This window comes from Watersipora subatra, chromosome 3 (genome assembly GCF_963576615.1).
Source record: "Watersipora subatra chromosome 3, tzWatSuba1.1, whole genome shotgun sequence".
NCBI lineage: Eukaryota > Metazoa > Bryozoa > Gymnolaemata > Cheilostomatida > Watersiporidae > Watersipora > Watersipora subatra.
Window position 1 is genome coordinate 12,949,599 of NC_088710.1, and position 15,479 is coordinate 12,965,077.

General features: G+C 35.3%; 1 protein-coding gene across 1 annotated transcript in view; it reads left to right on the forward strand.

Annotated features, from left to right (window-relative positions):
• Nucleotides 1–15,479, forward strand: part of LOC137390360 (regulating synaptic membrane exocytosis protein 2-like) — a gene marked incomplete at its 3' end in the record, with an annotated part of 69,227 nt that overhangs the window by 12,665 nt on the left and 41,083 nt on the right. Inside the window, exons 6-12 of the mRNA XM_068076693.1 lie at nucleotides 2,830–2,952; nucleotides 3,054–3,244; nucleotides 7,837–7,972; nucleotides 8,409–8,635; nucleotides 12,111–12,187; nucleotides 12,539–12,647; nucleotides 13,695–13,802. Of these exons, the coding sequence (XP_067932794.1) occupies nucleotides 2,830–2,952; nucleotides 3,054–3,244; nucleotides 7,837–7,972; nucleotides 8,409–8,635; nucleotides 12,111–12,187; nucleotides 12,539–12,647; nucleotides 13,695–13,802 (971 nt within the window). The remainder of the gene's footprint in view (nucleotides 1–2,829; nucleotides 2,953–3,053; nucleotides 3,245–7,836; nucleotides 7,973–8,408; nucleotides 8,636–12,110; nucleotides 12,188–12,538; nucleotides 12,648–13,694; nucleotides 13,803–15,479) is intronic.

Genomic DNA, 15,479 nt, shown 5'->3' on the forward strand with positions numbered 1-15,479 from the left:
CACCACTTTTAAATTGCTAACCACTTTTATTTAACATACATCCTTTAAACAACAAAATTAAAGGTACATGTTATGCAGCAGTGTCTTTTATATAATATTGTGGCGGACGTTGCATTTACTTTATTTACTCCTATATGCCTTATACTGTCTTGTCCTTTTAAATATCGTGATTCGTCTCCCCTGTCTGTTGTATATGCTTATTTCTTATTACTCTGTATGTTTCTAATCGGCGACGCCAATAATTATTTAATCATACTTATACTTCTTTTTATATTATTATTATATTCAGTTTCGACCGTGTGCTATGTTTTTACTTGTTTTTGTATATATCCACCTTCCTTTTATATGGTAGTAAATTGGGTGACTTGGCAAGATGGGCCAGGCTCTCAGTGGAGTTGTGAATGCCTCTGTTGTACATTGATTGTGGCGCTTACAGTCAAATACAAACTTATTCACTTTGAACTCATACACTCTTTCTCTGCCTGAAACAGGGGTGGATTGCAGTAGCCAGTTAAGGGAAGGCGCTTGACCTTAACAATATTAACCAATCATTAGTCTTCTTGTTGATAAAGCATACATGCTTATTTGGTCGCAACTTGAAAAACCTCTGCAGTCTACAGTAATCATTGGAGACCGTACGCGTAATCTCACGCGTTATTGATTACAAAATGCTAGTTGGAGTTGCTAAATGCTTCGAACCATCACGACCTATTTCCGAAATAATAATTGCTTCTACTAACAAAACAGCTATAAGTTGATAATAGTAGCCACATGAAATAATGTGATGAAACACGTGCGATGAGCACCTTGAATGATAGGATTCACTCATACATCACAAGTTTAACTTACTTTTTAAAAGCAGACATACTGAGATACAAAGATGTAGCTAAGAGTAGCATGAAATTGAAGGAACTAAACCCAAACAGATGGTAAGAGAAGGCAGAAACAGAGCCGTTATGGAAGCCAGCGATAAAGCCCAAACCATAAAACAGTCCTTGTTAAAACGACCGACTGCAAGAGAGAGAAAGAGAGAGATATACTCGTTGAACGGGAGACACTATTTAGACATTCTCGTTGGACATTTGAATGGAGACAATTCATTGTCTGCCTCTTTAACCATTTAGCTTTATGCAATACTATAGCTGAAAAACATCAGCTACCCGCTGTCATTCCATATTTAAGGTCAACGTGCTGTCAATTCATCGGTCAGCTGCCATTAACAAGAGCCCGGGAGATTACTCTACGTCATCAAGTGATTGATAGAGACTTTAGACGCTTCTCTAGTTGCGGCAAAACCTGCACGTACATATTATCAAGTTACAAGAGGACTAGAGCTTCGATTGATCCGAACTTTGGTTGTGATTATATGGGCATGACTAGACTGCACAGTGTGGTGTCAAAAGATCGCTTCATGTCGGATAGCTCAATAGGACCATTGAAATACATTTTGTCCAAGCAGAAACAACACGCCACAAAAGTGCTATAGCGACAAGGACGAGTAGATTGATAAATATTTAAACTGCGAGTTTACACAGTTTTGTAGAATGAATCCTGCTCTACAAAGCGTAACAGGCTGTTGCTTGTCTGTGGCCTTCAGCAGCTACCTTAGCGTTAAAACCTTTTGTTACCAGTCTAAACTATAGAGTATTAATGAATACACATATTAGAGCAATTCCTAGCATAGCACTCAGGCAATCCCCAAGGCTTAAACTGACAGTGGTCAACTCATAACTTATGATCACTTTGGTATACAAGTTTTTGGTGCCTTTGAATTGAAGTTGAGTTGATACATGAACCAAAACCTGAAGGAAAATTCAACATACTGCATCCAATATTTCATGAAACTGCCGTTTCATAAATCGGTGTATACGTACGCAATTCTCCTTCACATAGATTGGTTCAACGCTTTTAGAAAACTATGAAACAATATTCAGACCTTCCATTTTTGTTGTAAAATCATAGATCCCAAGTGGTAGTAGTGGTGAAAGAAGACAATGTTTTTCTTAGAATTAGGCAAAAACTATAAAAAAATGAGTTATTATCCGTGTATCAATATTTTAATTTGCTCTAAAGTCATCTAGTAGTTATTAATAGGAAGAGAGTGAAAGCATTGCAAAAAGACAGCTTGAAAAAAGTAGAGAGGCTGGCCTTGAGAATTTTTCAAAATCAAATGTAAAAGTACAAAATATAAATAATTTTAATTTCATGTAGTCTAAGTTATACTGGCTCTGTATCACTATCACAAACTCTACTATGTTTCAATGGTTTCTTGTAGCACCAAGGCTATTGGCTGTCTTTAACCAAAAAACAAAAGGATAATAATAGCCTCGTTACATTGAGGAATACCTTATTAGTTTAGTTTCGTGAATACAATTTAGTTTTTTGCATTTATTTTGTCTGCATAGGTATATAGAATTCATTTGTTTTAATGATCAATATAGTTACCTGAAGTACATATAGTTGAGCTTTTAAACTGGGTAATGAATAAATTTAAATTAAATATGATACAGTCTTATAAAGATACCGATTTGCTTCAACATCTGACGTTTGCTTACATAAAAAGAAAAGGCCGGAACAAAATAACTTCAAATGTCAAACTTTGACTGTATAAGGTTTTCATGAATTTTACTTGTGTTCTCCTTTGCAGGCTATTTTGAACTTGATAACCAACGTCAATATGTTTTTGTGCATGTTTATGTAAAGGATTTGCCTATATCACATTAAGCTTCTATGTCACATTATACATTGTAAGATAAATACTGTATAAGGAGAACAGCTTGTTTGCCGTTCATGTAGCGTATTTGCAAAAAGTTAATTTTGTGCTTGTAGTAGTCCAAGTGACTTTAGCCGCGATTCTTTGATGAGAACGAGCCAACGCCCCAACCCTCCACCTCGAAGGAATGTTCCAGAACCAGCTGCCAGAACCTTCAGAACAACACCTACCGATGAACAGTATGTTAAAATTAGCCTATGAAAGTGCATGAAACTTACTTGTAATCTGGTCATTCTTGATGAACCAACAGCAGACCTAATGGTTGGCTTGATCACTACAGGGGAACACAACCCCCGGCTAGACTTGGTACTCATCAGCAGTCGCCAAATATCGCAGACAGAAAAAAGATTGCACAAGTAGTGAGTAGTCCTGGAGAGGTGCAGAATAGGTCACAAGCATCCCCTGATCAGCGCCAACCAAACAGCCACCACGCTGACAGAAGAGTCTGGAGTACTACAGAGAGACATGATGGTAATCTTTTTTGTTTGTTTCATCTCCTGCAGTTGGGCAAGTTTCTTTTAGGCCTAACATAAAGTTGAGTTGTTATAGGTTGCAGTTAAGTTGTTATAGGTTGCAGTTAAGTTATTATAGGTCGCAGTTAAGTTATTATAGGTTGCAGTTAAGTTATTATAGGTCACAGTTAAGTTATTATAGGTTGCAGTTAAGTTATTATAGGTTGCAGTTAAGTTATTATAGGTCACAGTTAAGTTATTATAGGTCACAGTTAAGTTATTATAGGTTGCAGTTAAGTTATTATAGGTTGCAGTTAAGTTATTATAGGTCACAGTTAAGTTATTATAGGTCACAGTTAAGTTATTATAGGTTGCAGTTAAGTTATTATAGGTCACAGTTAAGTTATTATAGGTTGCAGTTAAGTTATTATAGGTTGCAGTTAAGTTATTATAGGTCACAGTTAAGTTATTATAGGTCACAGTTAAGTTATTATAGGTCACAGTTAAGTTATTATAGGTTACAGTTAAGTTATTATAGGTCACAGTTAAGTTATTATAGGTTGCAGTTAAGTTATTATAGGTTGCAGTTAGCATGGTTAAACTCTTTTCTTGCTCTTAAAATGGTTATAGCATTGTGACTAACACCAAAATATCAGTTCTCGTTTCTTCAAAATACCTCTGTATGCCACACATGGTAGATATAGAAGTATTTCTGGCTAATTCAGGAACAATATACATTGGCCTAAACATATTGTAATAGCTAGAGAAGTTGCAGTTGTATTCCACTGTTATATGCAGATATGTTCTTTGTGCTTGACAAAATGCTGACTGTAGTTTTTACTTTGCATAGCATTGTAGTGTGTTATTTTAGTTTATAATTATAGCAAAACACACATTATGTTTATATTTTTTACAAAAAAGTCTCCATAAACAAGAATGGTTTCATAGTTTTTACACACATGGCAGTACTTTCCTATTCTGTAAATATACAGCTTATGGTACAGAATAATATAAAAATTGGTTACTAAATCATTTTTTGGTTTTGAAATACATGAAAGTTATTTTTGCTATTTGTAATGACAAAAATGGTGTTGGAATTCCAGCCAATGGTGTTTCAAATCCACTTTTTAAATTGACTATGGCTGAAAGCTGAAGTAGGACTTGGTATTTTTTAAAGTGCTATGGCCAGTATTTTATTATCTCAGGTGGTATGAAAAAGCTCGCCACTTGCATACAATAGTTAGTAAAATATCTGGCTCGATACACTCGCTGATGAAATGAATCTTTTGCACAGCTAAAGATGCATAGCTTTAGCTAAAGTACTGGCAATGCGTAAGCAAGGTGCTGTCGACGCATCGTTTTGAAATGAACATGTTGGTCTACTTGCTAAAGATAAAGCCAACATGTAGGTTATTAGCTGAACTAGTTGATCATAATGATTTTGATGCAATTTTATTTATTTCCAACGCTAGATAGTTGAGTTCAAGATTGACTTTGGAGTGATGAGGACAAAGATCTATTTGTGTGTTGTTAAAGATATTTCTACTTGTAACATATACGTATACGAAAGCCGCTAGGATATATTGAAACAGTTAATAAAACATGTCAGATGTCTTTTTGGTATTTAAATATGCTAAAACCTTTTAAACTATAAAAAATTTAAATGTATCTCAAGTGCTTAAAGTGATTTTGTATTTGGCTGTTTTAATCGTTAATGTGTAGCTTTTTTTAGCGAAATATGGTGACAGTTCGTATCATTTTCAACACAAATGTGGTATTTTATACAGGGCACAATGGGCTCCAAAGTGAAACTTGTCCGTGTGGTTTAGACTTTTGTGAAGTCAAGTCATTCCCAACATTCATGAAAATGTAATGTTTGTAGCGTGCGGTTGCTATGACCTTCCCAAACGTCAACAAATAATACTGTTTAAAACCCAAACCATCATCTTGAAGACATGTTTTTTAGTTTTGTTTTGTATTGTATTGACCATATTGACCAACACCACTTTCGATAGAAAGCTGTATCTCAGGTTAAATTGCTTCGATTTCATATCCGAAAACAGTTTTAAAAAGCTGAGAAATTTCTTTATTACGCAGAGTCAAGAAACAATTTTGTGATTTGATCTAATTTGTATTGAAAGTGATATGACCTGTCACAATCTATTTAGTATTATAGTGATGCAAATAGCTGCGCAAATGCTCTGTCTAGCACAATTCGTTGCTGATTTATGTTATAACACAAATATCCTAACTATACTTAAATGCCAGCACGTAAAAGTCTAGCAAGAAAATCATGGCTTTCACACAACTAAGGTCGATTTTCATTGATCAATCTATTTATTAACACGACTCGTTGTTTTGTAGTGTCGGTTTGTGTAGCCTAGCTTTACAAACATTTGGATTAAAGGTGAACTTGCAAAAATTTTAGTAAATTTCATCAAAAACTATTGGCATTTTTCTATTGTTTGTGATTGTTTTTGATGTTTGACGTGCTCTGACTGCCAGGATGTTTCAAGATTACAATCTACAAAACTTGATCATACTTAAAACGTTCAGATCAAGCCAAAGTACAATTATGACATCTATAGCTGCAAAGAGACCGACAGAATGGAGACGCGTAACGCTGGAAATTGAATGCAATAGCCAATATCAACTATAGAGATGATAACAACCACTGATGTCATTGTGCACATATTTTTCTTACGAGTGTTTTAACCGTGATCAAGTTTTGTTGATTTTAATCTTGAAACATCCTGACAGTCAGATCACCTCAAACATCAAAAACAATCACAAATGATAGAAAAATGTCCATACTTTCTAATAAAATCTACTGAACTTTTGTGTAAGTTCTTCTTTAATGTCAAGAATGTGATCATACCAAATGTGTAAGTTCTTCTTTAATGTCAAGAATGTGATCATACCAAATGTGTAAGGTCATCTTTAATGTCAAGAATGTGATCATACCAAATGTGTTAGTTCATCTTTAATGTCAAGAATGTGATCGTACCAAATGTTTTCGCTATATCTTGAGGTTAAAATTAGGTTACTGTAACAAGAAGAAAACAAAAACTGAGCAACGTAAGACCAAAGCCTACAGTGATATCTTAACTTACACAAATTCAGATTCTGTTTCAATTACTATAACACATTATCAATAAAATAAACACTTATCAATGAAAGCGGTGTGAGACAGTCACCCTAAATATTTTTCCTACTGGTAACGCAGGTTCTTATAATAGGGAATTAGGCTACTTCGCTTGACCTTTTCTCTAACCAGTTTATTAAATCAGGGACTATTGAAGAAGTCAATGACTTTCTTAGCAATCAAATACAATTACATAATCAGCAAGATTATGTCAAGGTCAAGGTTCTTATATATTTTACATTTGATGCGTACTCAGAGTGAGGTCTGATTGCTATTATGCATTTCTGTTGATCTGCGTGACACCCAGAGCTTTACTACAAATAACTTGTAATGCATGCAGCTCTAACGTGTAAAGCTTGTGACTTATACAGTTTGTACTATACACAGCTTGCACTGCACACAGCTAGTACCCTTGTGCAGTTTGTCACACACCAACCTTGCAATGGAGATACTGCTTACAACAGCTTCTAACATGCATAGCTTGTAAAACACACAAATTTTAATGTACGCAGTTTGTACCAAACATCCTGTAACAGGCAGTTTGTAGCCCTATACTCACAAAAACGTAACAGAATGTACTACACACACGCACGCGAGCGCGCGCACACACACACAGCTTGCAACATACACAGGTTGTGCCATACACACAACTTGTATCACATTCAGATTGTATCACAAATGGCAAAAAATCATTTAGGCTGTACTAAACCTAACTTAGATGATATGATACTCAGATTGCATCTCAAGTATTCGATAGGCCTATAAAGTATATTAACGGTATTTGCGTTCAAAAAACCGTATAAAACAATCGCTGCTCCACAAACAAACTAAACATCGGGTAAACTGTAAGTAGACCCTATTACATATATCAAATAATTTTAGACTGTAGGCTACCGCACATAAAGCAACCATCTAAATCTTTTTTCTTATATACATGTACGTAAATCTCATAGTTCGTCTTTCGGTATGTCCAGCTATAGCTATTAAAATCTAGAAATAAAATGTTCGCTTTGTGGTAGATTTGATCTCGGAACCTCCCGTTCACCAGGCAATAATCTAACCAATTAAGCTACGCACGATGCAACGAATTCTTTAGGCGATATGAGTCATTATATCAGTTAAAATACGCATAGCACTCTGCCTTACGCAACATCACTAATGCTTGCTCTCACGATTCTTATTAGTAAGTTTACTAGCTTACTCAAATTAGCCATTGGCAATGTGCCAGGCTAATGGCAAGTGGCAGACAACTATATTACCTGCTACCATCTATAAGCTGTTTTTTAATACAAGTGCCACGCCAGGAATTCGGCTAGTACTTCCTATTACATACACTTCAACACTTGCTGTGGAACACACCTCCTACAGATTGTACCTATCATAAGTTGTTAAAATGAAAATTACAAGATCTACAGTATGTAGTGCTTTATCCGTGATATTAGACTGACATGACTTTATTCGTGTAGCTAAACTGGAAGATACCAGAGGGAAGAACTCGAGTCAAGAAAGCAACTCTACCAATACATCTAACAAACTCGCTGTACCAGGGATGCTCAAAATGGAAGAACAGACCGGAGAAGGAGACAATGTCAAATCTGCTCGGTACGTATGACTGCAGTCTTGATTTGTCTTCTGAATATTACACAATCGCATCGATGTAATTCGTATTTTATCAGTCTAAAAAATTCGATTTTCATATCAAGAATGATGATATTTCATTGTTTATGCATATCTACATTGTAGAGTACTCCATTCGCTTATGTACATAGTAAAGTACTCTACATGTCTATTCATCGAGTAAAGCACTTTGTTTACTGTTATGGTTTGGCACCTAACATACTCACAACCGGTAACGCATGTTACTAGCATGTATATAGTGCAACACTTTACGTGTCTGTCTGTTGTATGTGGTTGTCTCCGCACACCGTATATATCATTCTTACTATCTATCCTTTGATTGATTTTTGCTTATGTTTGAATCCTGATCTCGCTGATATCATAGATAATTGTGCTATGTTTGAACGCTTTGGCTAAGCAGGTCAAGACGGCGAGAGATGGCCATGCTGCATGCTGACTCACTTTCCTCCGACCCCTCTGATTGTGTTCGACCACCTCCTCCCAAGCCTCATAAGCATAGAAAAGCGAAGAGTAACGACGGAAACAAACAACATAAGACTGGCGACTTTAGCAGCAGTGAGGATGAGATGCGATCTACTACCTCCTGTGGTGATGACCTTGAAAGTGTCAGCATGATCAGTGAAAAAGGTGAGAGCCACTGGTTGACCTTGATATGGTTTCGACCTTGCTAGCTGATGACATCATCACTAACTTTCAAAGCCTTTTAGATAGTGTTCAGAGAAGCTGATTAGTGATTGTAATAGTCTGTATGACTTTGTTTCCTTAGTACGGATTATGGCTATTTGGAGTTGTGTGCACACCTTGAGTTATCATGCGATAAGTGCTTCAATGAACATTCGCATGTTGAAAATTAACACGGGTGCTTTGTTAAAAAAGATAAGGAAGTTCGCCCCAGAGGTCATAGCCGGGCACTTGTGTCTCTCTTAGCAGCATGCTTTCACAATAGAAAAGACCGAAGTATGGAAAATGTTTAAAATGGAATAGCTTGCGCAGTAGTTTTTGCGCATCATTCACAAGTGCCGTTTCCATCTTTCGTAAACATAAAACATTCGATAAAAGTGTGCGAGTGGCAAAACTCACTTGACTTGCGGATTTTGGCTATTTCTATCTTGTGGATGCAAGCTTAGTAGTTAACCGAGTCATGGAAACATAGTGTGTGACTTGCTATGTATAACTGATGACCACAGTCTAAATGACTGGGTGATAATGAATAGCCCTGTAAATCAATCTATGAAGCAGATCGTTAGCTATTAATGAGCTTGTGAAATCATCAGGACGCGATGCATAGATTGGTCATAGATGACAGAGAGACTTGCATGGTAGCTAGTAAAGGGGATACAATTGATAACAGGAAGTTAGGGGATGGTTACACAACCCCATGTTTCCGTTGAAGTTCCCAGTTAAAGATGTGATCACACCCAATTAGGTATGATAGATTTTTATCAGAAAGTATAGACATTTTTCTATGATGTGAGATTTGTTTGTTGTTTTAGGGTACGTCTTTTTCTTCTGAGCGTTTTAACTGTGATCAAGTTTTGTTGCTTTAATCTGCAAACATCCCGGCCGTCAGATTACATAAAACAGCATACAAAATCTCAAATGATAGAAAAATATTAATAATTTTGATCAAAATCTACTAGAATGTGATCTTTAAGACATCGACGTGATTAAGAATTGCTTAAGATGGCATCAGCACCAGAACCATCAGGATGGTGTTTGTTCTTTAGCATCACTCTTGCTTCCTTGACCAAGTCTGTTGGAGATGAACAAGCCTTTTGCCGTTTTGGAAAGTTGTCAGAAATAAGAAAGTCTGAACTTTTTATGCAACAGATAAATACGTTTGAATCAGCAGTTGGAGTGGTCCATATGCAGCTAGCGCTGGGATTATAGAATTATAGATTTCCTACTAAGTATCGAGAAACAAAATCATCTATGTGCATACTTAGCCAGTGGAGCCACTAGAGCATTGAAATTCTCCCCTTGCTGACGTATCGGTACTTGGAAAATTGGACTAAAATGGAGAGCTTGTCGGAAATTACATAATCATAGACTGTAGCAGTAGGTATCTTGCAAATATGCTGCAGGTAGCTCAAGAATAAACACGATGATCGAGTTAAATAATATAGTATATATATAGCTGTATATATACAGCTATTATAGTGAAGATATATTTTGTTTTACTTTATTTTAAACATATGTAGTTTTTTTTTTAATTTGCAGCACAGATCTTACTATCTAGAAAAAAGTGACAAAAATTTATTTAATTGAAATTAAAGGCGGGTGCTTTTCTTACTATAATGAAAAAATTACCGTAATCATGGACTGTAAACCAAGAGAAGGCGATGAGAAAAAAAAAAAAAAATTGTCGATACAAATCAATAACACCAAAGTTACTGTACAGTTGTTAAATTAAAAAGTTAGGGTTAGTTTTTGCCTATTTGAAAAGTCGAAGGGATGAGTTTGTGGCGATCTTGGAACAAATTGGGCGCTTTACATGTATTTTTATTCATATAACATAAATCAATTTGAACGTAAACATTCCCGCAATGGATTATTTACATTTTAAGAGCATCTACTGTACTTGATAAGAGCGTAGAGATAGACTGAAACTAAACAAATTAATAACTGGAGTCGACAGTTTTAGAAGTAGAGATATTAATTTCAAGAAGTTATTTTTAAATTAAAAAGGAGAAAAGTTATAAACTTCAAGTTTTTCATTGCTCTACACTTTTACATTGTACACCTTTAGTATCGATTTAAAAAGTTCAGATCTCTTAGAAATGTTTTTGAGGAAGAATGTTTTAAACAACTAGAATAGCTCTATAGTAACGTCTAGGAATTAATTCCTAAATGTGACCTTCAGAAGCACTTCTGATAGCACAAATTTATATGCAACTGGCATTATAAAAGTTTCACAGAAAATGGTTACATTGAAAATATCTGAAACTTGAAATACGAGCTCAATATATTGGAGCTTTATTTATGAGCCATGATTTGAATGAAGATTTTTGTTGGTCCTATGAGCCAACATTTGCGATAGAAGCGCTGTATTGCGGAGCATTTTAAAGTTGTAAGCTAAGATTTGCAATAAACTGGAGTTTGCCATGATTAACCTGTTAATATACTTGAGAAATGAGAGTGACCAGCTGAGACAAGTATATATATTACACTCAATGGTAAGAACTTTGCTAGCACTTGATGAGTTTCAGTAAAGCTTCTAATTGGGCATAAAAAAGAAAAGTTTTTCTCAAACCCTCATAAATGAGCAGTAGATATTTGAAGAGAAGAGTGAGAAAGAACAACTCATAGCTGTTATGATTTACTAGGTCATTCACCCTGGTTATGATGGTGAGGCTTGAGATGACATACAGCCACAGGTGATTCCGAGCACCACCTAATTCTGTCAGTTATTGCAAAGCATCTTGCAACACCAATCGTAGACTGATTACCTCTAGGTAGTGTAGGTTTTGTGTTGGCTGTTTAGTTATGCCATAAAGCATAGCAGTAGTTGAAATTGTCATAAAGATAAACATAGATATAATTTTAGTAGATTTTATTGGAAAGTATTCATATTTTTCTATCATTTGTGATTGTTTTTGATGTATGAGATGATCTGACAGCCTGGATGTTTTAAGATTAAAATTGACAAAACTTGATCCCGATTAAGACGCTCAGAAGAAAAATACATGCAAAATGACATCACTAGTTATTATCGTTGCGAGGGTTGATATAAGCTATTACGTTCAAGTTGCAGCGTTACGCGTTTCTATTTTGTCAGCCTCTTTGCAATTATAGACATCATACTCGCCTCGCACTCATGCTTGATCTGAGCATTTTAACTGTGATCAAGTTGTTTTGGTTGCAATCTTGAAACATCCTGGCAGTCAGATCACCTCAAACATAAAACACAATCGTAAATGATAGAAAAATACCGATAATTTCTAATAAAATCTACCAAAAATTTTGTGCAAATTCATCTATTATACTCTCTTGGTTACTGATTTCGTGGCTAGGCCTATGAGAATGTCCAAGGTTTCATTTACAGATAAGAATAAAATAGTCTGTATGAAATTAATCGCCTGTCTACTTTTGATTTGAGCAGCTCCAAGCACCGGCAGCGGTAAATATGATGGGGTATCAAGCACTGCGATAAACGCAAAAATAAAAAACTTCCTAGCGGTGAGCTCCAATTGTGTACGGGTAAATGTTTATTGTACAATCGTTGTGAGATATCATTTTCCTGCGCCAACATTTTCTACCTCTCTTCACGCTTGTAATTCTTATGATCTCGATGTGGTAGGTTATGTGTTTGCTCGTGTTTCAGGTCATCTCTGTATTGTGTTTGCTACTTTTTATCATTTTACTTATATTTATATACGTGTCTGTCAGCTTTTGCTTTATTGTTGTGTTTCTGTATAAACGGTGTGTGCACATAAAGCTCGCTAACTTGGGTGGTTGTCATGTATGTACAGCTGTTGAACGATAATAAGTTTATGACGATTTTAGGCAGGTTTGTTTGTCGTGTTGCAGCACCCTGTCGCTTGGAGTATAACTTCGGATGGCACTCACCTCAAGGGTCATATGATACTCTCCCGTCATTTGGCAAGGGAAGGAAAGCCAGCGGAGAAAGCTGTTCTCGGTAAAAATTTGTCATCAGTTACAAAAACACTAATTCAAAGAGTTTTATGATTTTCTTTAAAATTTTATGTAGTTTATGTTTTCTAACAAAATTCTGGCATTGTGCACTCACAATAATCAGTATTATAGATGAACCTACACAGAATTTTAAATGATTTTTTTATCAGTAAGTATCTGCATTTTTATGCGATTTTATGCGATGTATTTTTTTATTTCGATTATTTATGTATTTGGCATAGTTTGACTCTCAACATGTTTCAAGATTAAAATTGACCAAACTTGATCGTGGTTAAAACGTTCAGATCAAACGAAAGTGAAATTATGGCGTCTAAAGTTTCAGAGACCGACAAAATAGAGACGCGTAGCACTACAACGTGACTGCAATAACCGATATCAACTATTGTAATGAAAACAACTAGTAACTTCATTCCGCACGTATTTTTCTTCTGAGCTGTTCAACTGTGATCAAGTTTTGTTAATTTTAATCTTAAAACATTTTAACACTCAGACTACCTCAAACATCAAAAACAATCACAAATGATAAAAAAATATCAATATTTGTTGACAAAATCTATTACAATTTTGTCTAAGTTATCCTTAAAGTTTTATATTATTGGTAAAGGAAATTAATTACAAGGTAAGTAAGTCCCAACTGGCCTTACCATCTGTGCCGATCGACCAATAGCGGACAGCGATTGTTTTATGGAGATCCACAGGATTATTTTTAAATCATACATATTTTTGTTTGCTAATAAGTACGCCACGTGTTGATTTCTTACTATCTTGTGCAGTTCTATAAGGAGTTTAGTTGACCAATGACAATTAAACATTGAAAGTGGCTAGTGTCAATAAGTAGATGACATAAAAACTAGCGTTATGAATAAATTGCGAGATTCAACTGTCCACTTTTTGTGTAAATTCACCTTTGCTATCACAGAAAAACGAGCGTAGAATATGACAAAAGGTCAATCACAGTTGTAATTATCTGTAGAAATAAATGTGTGCATACGCATGGCCAGTAGATAATAATTTAATTCTTCCATGACAGGCTTGCGGGTGATTGGTGGACGAATGGGAAGCAATGGTGAATACGGTGCATTTGTAACAGAGGTGAAGCCAGGTGGCATTGCTGATGTAATTGGCCATCTTCGCAAAGGTAAGCTTTCGTAAGAATTTTCAATTTGTGAAAAGCTTTTAACAGCATTTGAAAGTTTCAGTGGCATGTGAAAGTTTTAGTAACAAGTAGGTCTCAGTAATATGTGAAAGTTTCAGTCATGTGAAAGTGTTAGTAACATGTGAAAGTGTTAGTAACATGTGAAAGTGTTAGTAACATGTGAAAGTGTTAGTAACATGTGAAAGTGTTAGTAACATGTGAAAGTGTTAGTAACATGTGAAAGTGTTAGTAACATGTGAAAGTGTTAGTAACTTGTGAAAGTGTTAGTAACATGTGAAAGTGTTAGTAACATGTGAAAGAGTTAGTAACATGTGAAAGTGTTAGTAACATGTGAAAGTGTTAGTAACATGTGAAAGTGTTAGTAACATGTAAAAGTGTTAGTAACATGTGAAAGTGTTAGTAACATGTGAAAGCTTCAGTAATATGTAAAAGTTTTAGTTGTATATGAAAGTTGCAGAAGCATGTGACAGTTTTAGTAACATTTTATATGCAATACAATTCTATAAAATAGCTATCCATTTGTAACATACGTTCTGCTTGTGTTCCCTGTGAATTCAGGTTAGGTGCACAATTTAAGACTCCTAGTTTCAGAGTAGGCTGACAATATTGCATCGCATGACTAGACTGTGTGTAGGGCTTTTATCATTTAAAATCACAGCCATGCAATATAACAGTGTATAACTTGTCTTTAGCTCTATCTAGATGAGGGCAAACTATAACAATGATGCAGATGCATGTCTAGGTTTAAGTGCATCAAACTCATGAACACATTTAATAAGTTTATTATATCAACAAGCTGAAAACAAAGTACTCTAGGGTTTCATAACAAACAAACATGGTGAATCGTAACAGTTAATTAGGTAAATCGGTAACCGGTAAATCAGTAACAGGTAAATTGGTAACTGTTGAACCAGGTAAGCCGGTAACAGGTAAATCGGTAACGGTGAATCGATACCAGGTAAATCGCAACAGTTAAATCAGGTAAATCGGTAGCAAGTAAATCCTAACAATTAAATCAGGTAAATCGGGAACAGGTAAATTGGTAACAGGTAAATTGGTAACAGGTTAATTGGTAACAGGTAAATTGGTAACAGGTAAATTAGTAACAGGTAAATTGGTAACAGGCAAATTGGTAACAGGTCAATTAGTAACAGGTAAATTGGTAACAGGTAAATTGGTAACAGGTCAATTGGTAACAGGTAAATTGGTAACAGGTAAGTCGGTAATAGGTAAATTAGTAACAGCTAAATTGGTAACAGGTAAATTGGTAACAGGTAAATTGGTAACAGGTAAATCACTAACAGGTAAATTGGTAACAGGTAAATTGGTAACAGGTCAATTGGTAACAGGTCAATTGGTAACAGGTAAATTAGTAACAGGTAAATTGGTAACAGGCAAATTGGTAACAGGTCAATTAGTAACAGGTAAATTGGTAACAGGTAAATTGGTAACAGGTCAATTGGTAACAGGTAAATTGGTAACAGGTAAGTCGGTAATAGGTAAATTAGTAACAGCTAAATTGGTAACAGGTAAATTGGTAACAGGTAAATTGGTAACAGGTAAATCACTAACAGGTAAATTGGTAACAGGTAAATTGGTAACAGGTCAATTGGTAACAGGTCAATTGGTAACAGGTAAGTCGGTAATAGGTAAATTAGT